At 42.6% G+C, this 1,015-nt stretch overlaps 1 protein-coding gene across 1 annotated transcript; it reads left to right on the forward strand.

The window, feature by feature from the left end:
- Nucleotides 1–412: 412 nt before the first annotated feature.
- Nucleotides 413–1,015, forward strand: LOC112717396 (uncharacterized). The gene is made up of 2 exons (XM_025769440.1): nt 413–550; nt 629–1,015. Exons 1-2 carry the CDS (start codon nt 413–415, stop codon nt 1,013–1,015), a joined length of 525 nt encoding a protein of 174 aa, XP_025625225.1.

The raw sequence follows: 1,015 nt of genomic DNA on the forward strand, positions 1-1,015 counted from the left end.
TCTTTTATGCGGATTCTAGATCTCGAAGCTATGCATGTCCCGGAATTTTCTGAGTATGCGAATATCGGTATGTTATCTTATGGTTATTAATTAAAGTTACTGCTACCATTAATTTTATTTGCGTTGTACTAACAGTGGTTTGATTGGCGTAGGTGAAGGCAATGTTGCGGCGGAAGATGGCGAGTTTAGTGTCGGACTGGAATTCGATTCCAGAAAGTCAGTGATATCTGTAATCCAAAGCTACACTATCTCTAGAGGAGTTGATTACACTGTATATGAGTTTAAACCGCAGACATTCTATGCGAAATGCAAGGGTTATGGTGCAGGGTGTGATTGGCTTATCCGATCTAGTTTGATTTGAAAGAAGGGTTGTTGGGAGATCAGAAGATACAATGACAAACACACGTGCACCATGGGAACGATTTCACAAGATCATGCCAAGTTGGACTTAGACACAATTGCAGATGTCATTAGGCTGTTGGTTGAAGCAGACCCATCAATAAAGGTGAAATCTATTATTGCAGAAGTTCAGTCCAGGTTCAACTACACTGTAAGTTACCGCAAGGCTTGGTTGGCAAAGTAGAAAACTGTCACAAAGGTTTTCGGTGATTGAAAAGTTTCTTACCAGACTCTGCCAGTATGGTTGAAAGCAATGATTGCGAAGATGCCAAGATCTCGGGTTCAAATAAAAATGCTCCCCGTTAACCGTGAGAATGAGGAGGTTCAAGGTGTAAGAGTTCTCCATCGGGTTTTTTGGAGCTTCTATCCGTGTATCGTTGCATTCAGACACTGCAAGCCACTGGTGCAGGTTGATGGCACACACTTGTACAGAAAATATAAAGGTGCACTCTTAGTTGTGGTTGCACAGGATGGGAACCAAAACATTGTGCCCATTGTATTTGCGATAGTCGAGGGTGAGACGGCAGACGCATGGGAGTTTTTCCTAACCAATTTGCGGAGATATGTTGTTAACATTGACGGTAGGGGTGTTCAAAACCGATTCGGACCGAACTAA

Source organism: Arachis hypogaea, chromosome 10, assembly GCF_003086295.3.
Source record: "Arachis hypogaea cultivar Tifrunner chromosome 10, arahy.Tifrunner.gnm2.J5K5, whole genome shotgun sequence".
Classification (NCBI taxonomy): Eukaryota; Viridiplantae; Streptophyta; class Magnoliopsida; order Fabales; family Fabaceae; genus Arachis; species Arachis hypogaea.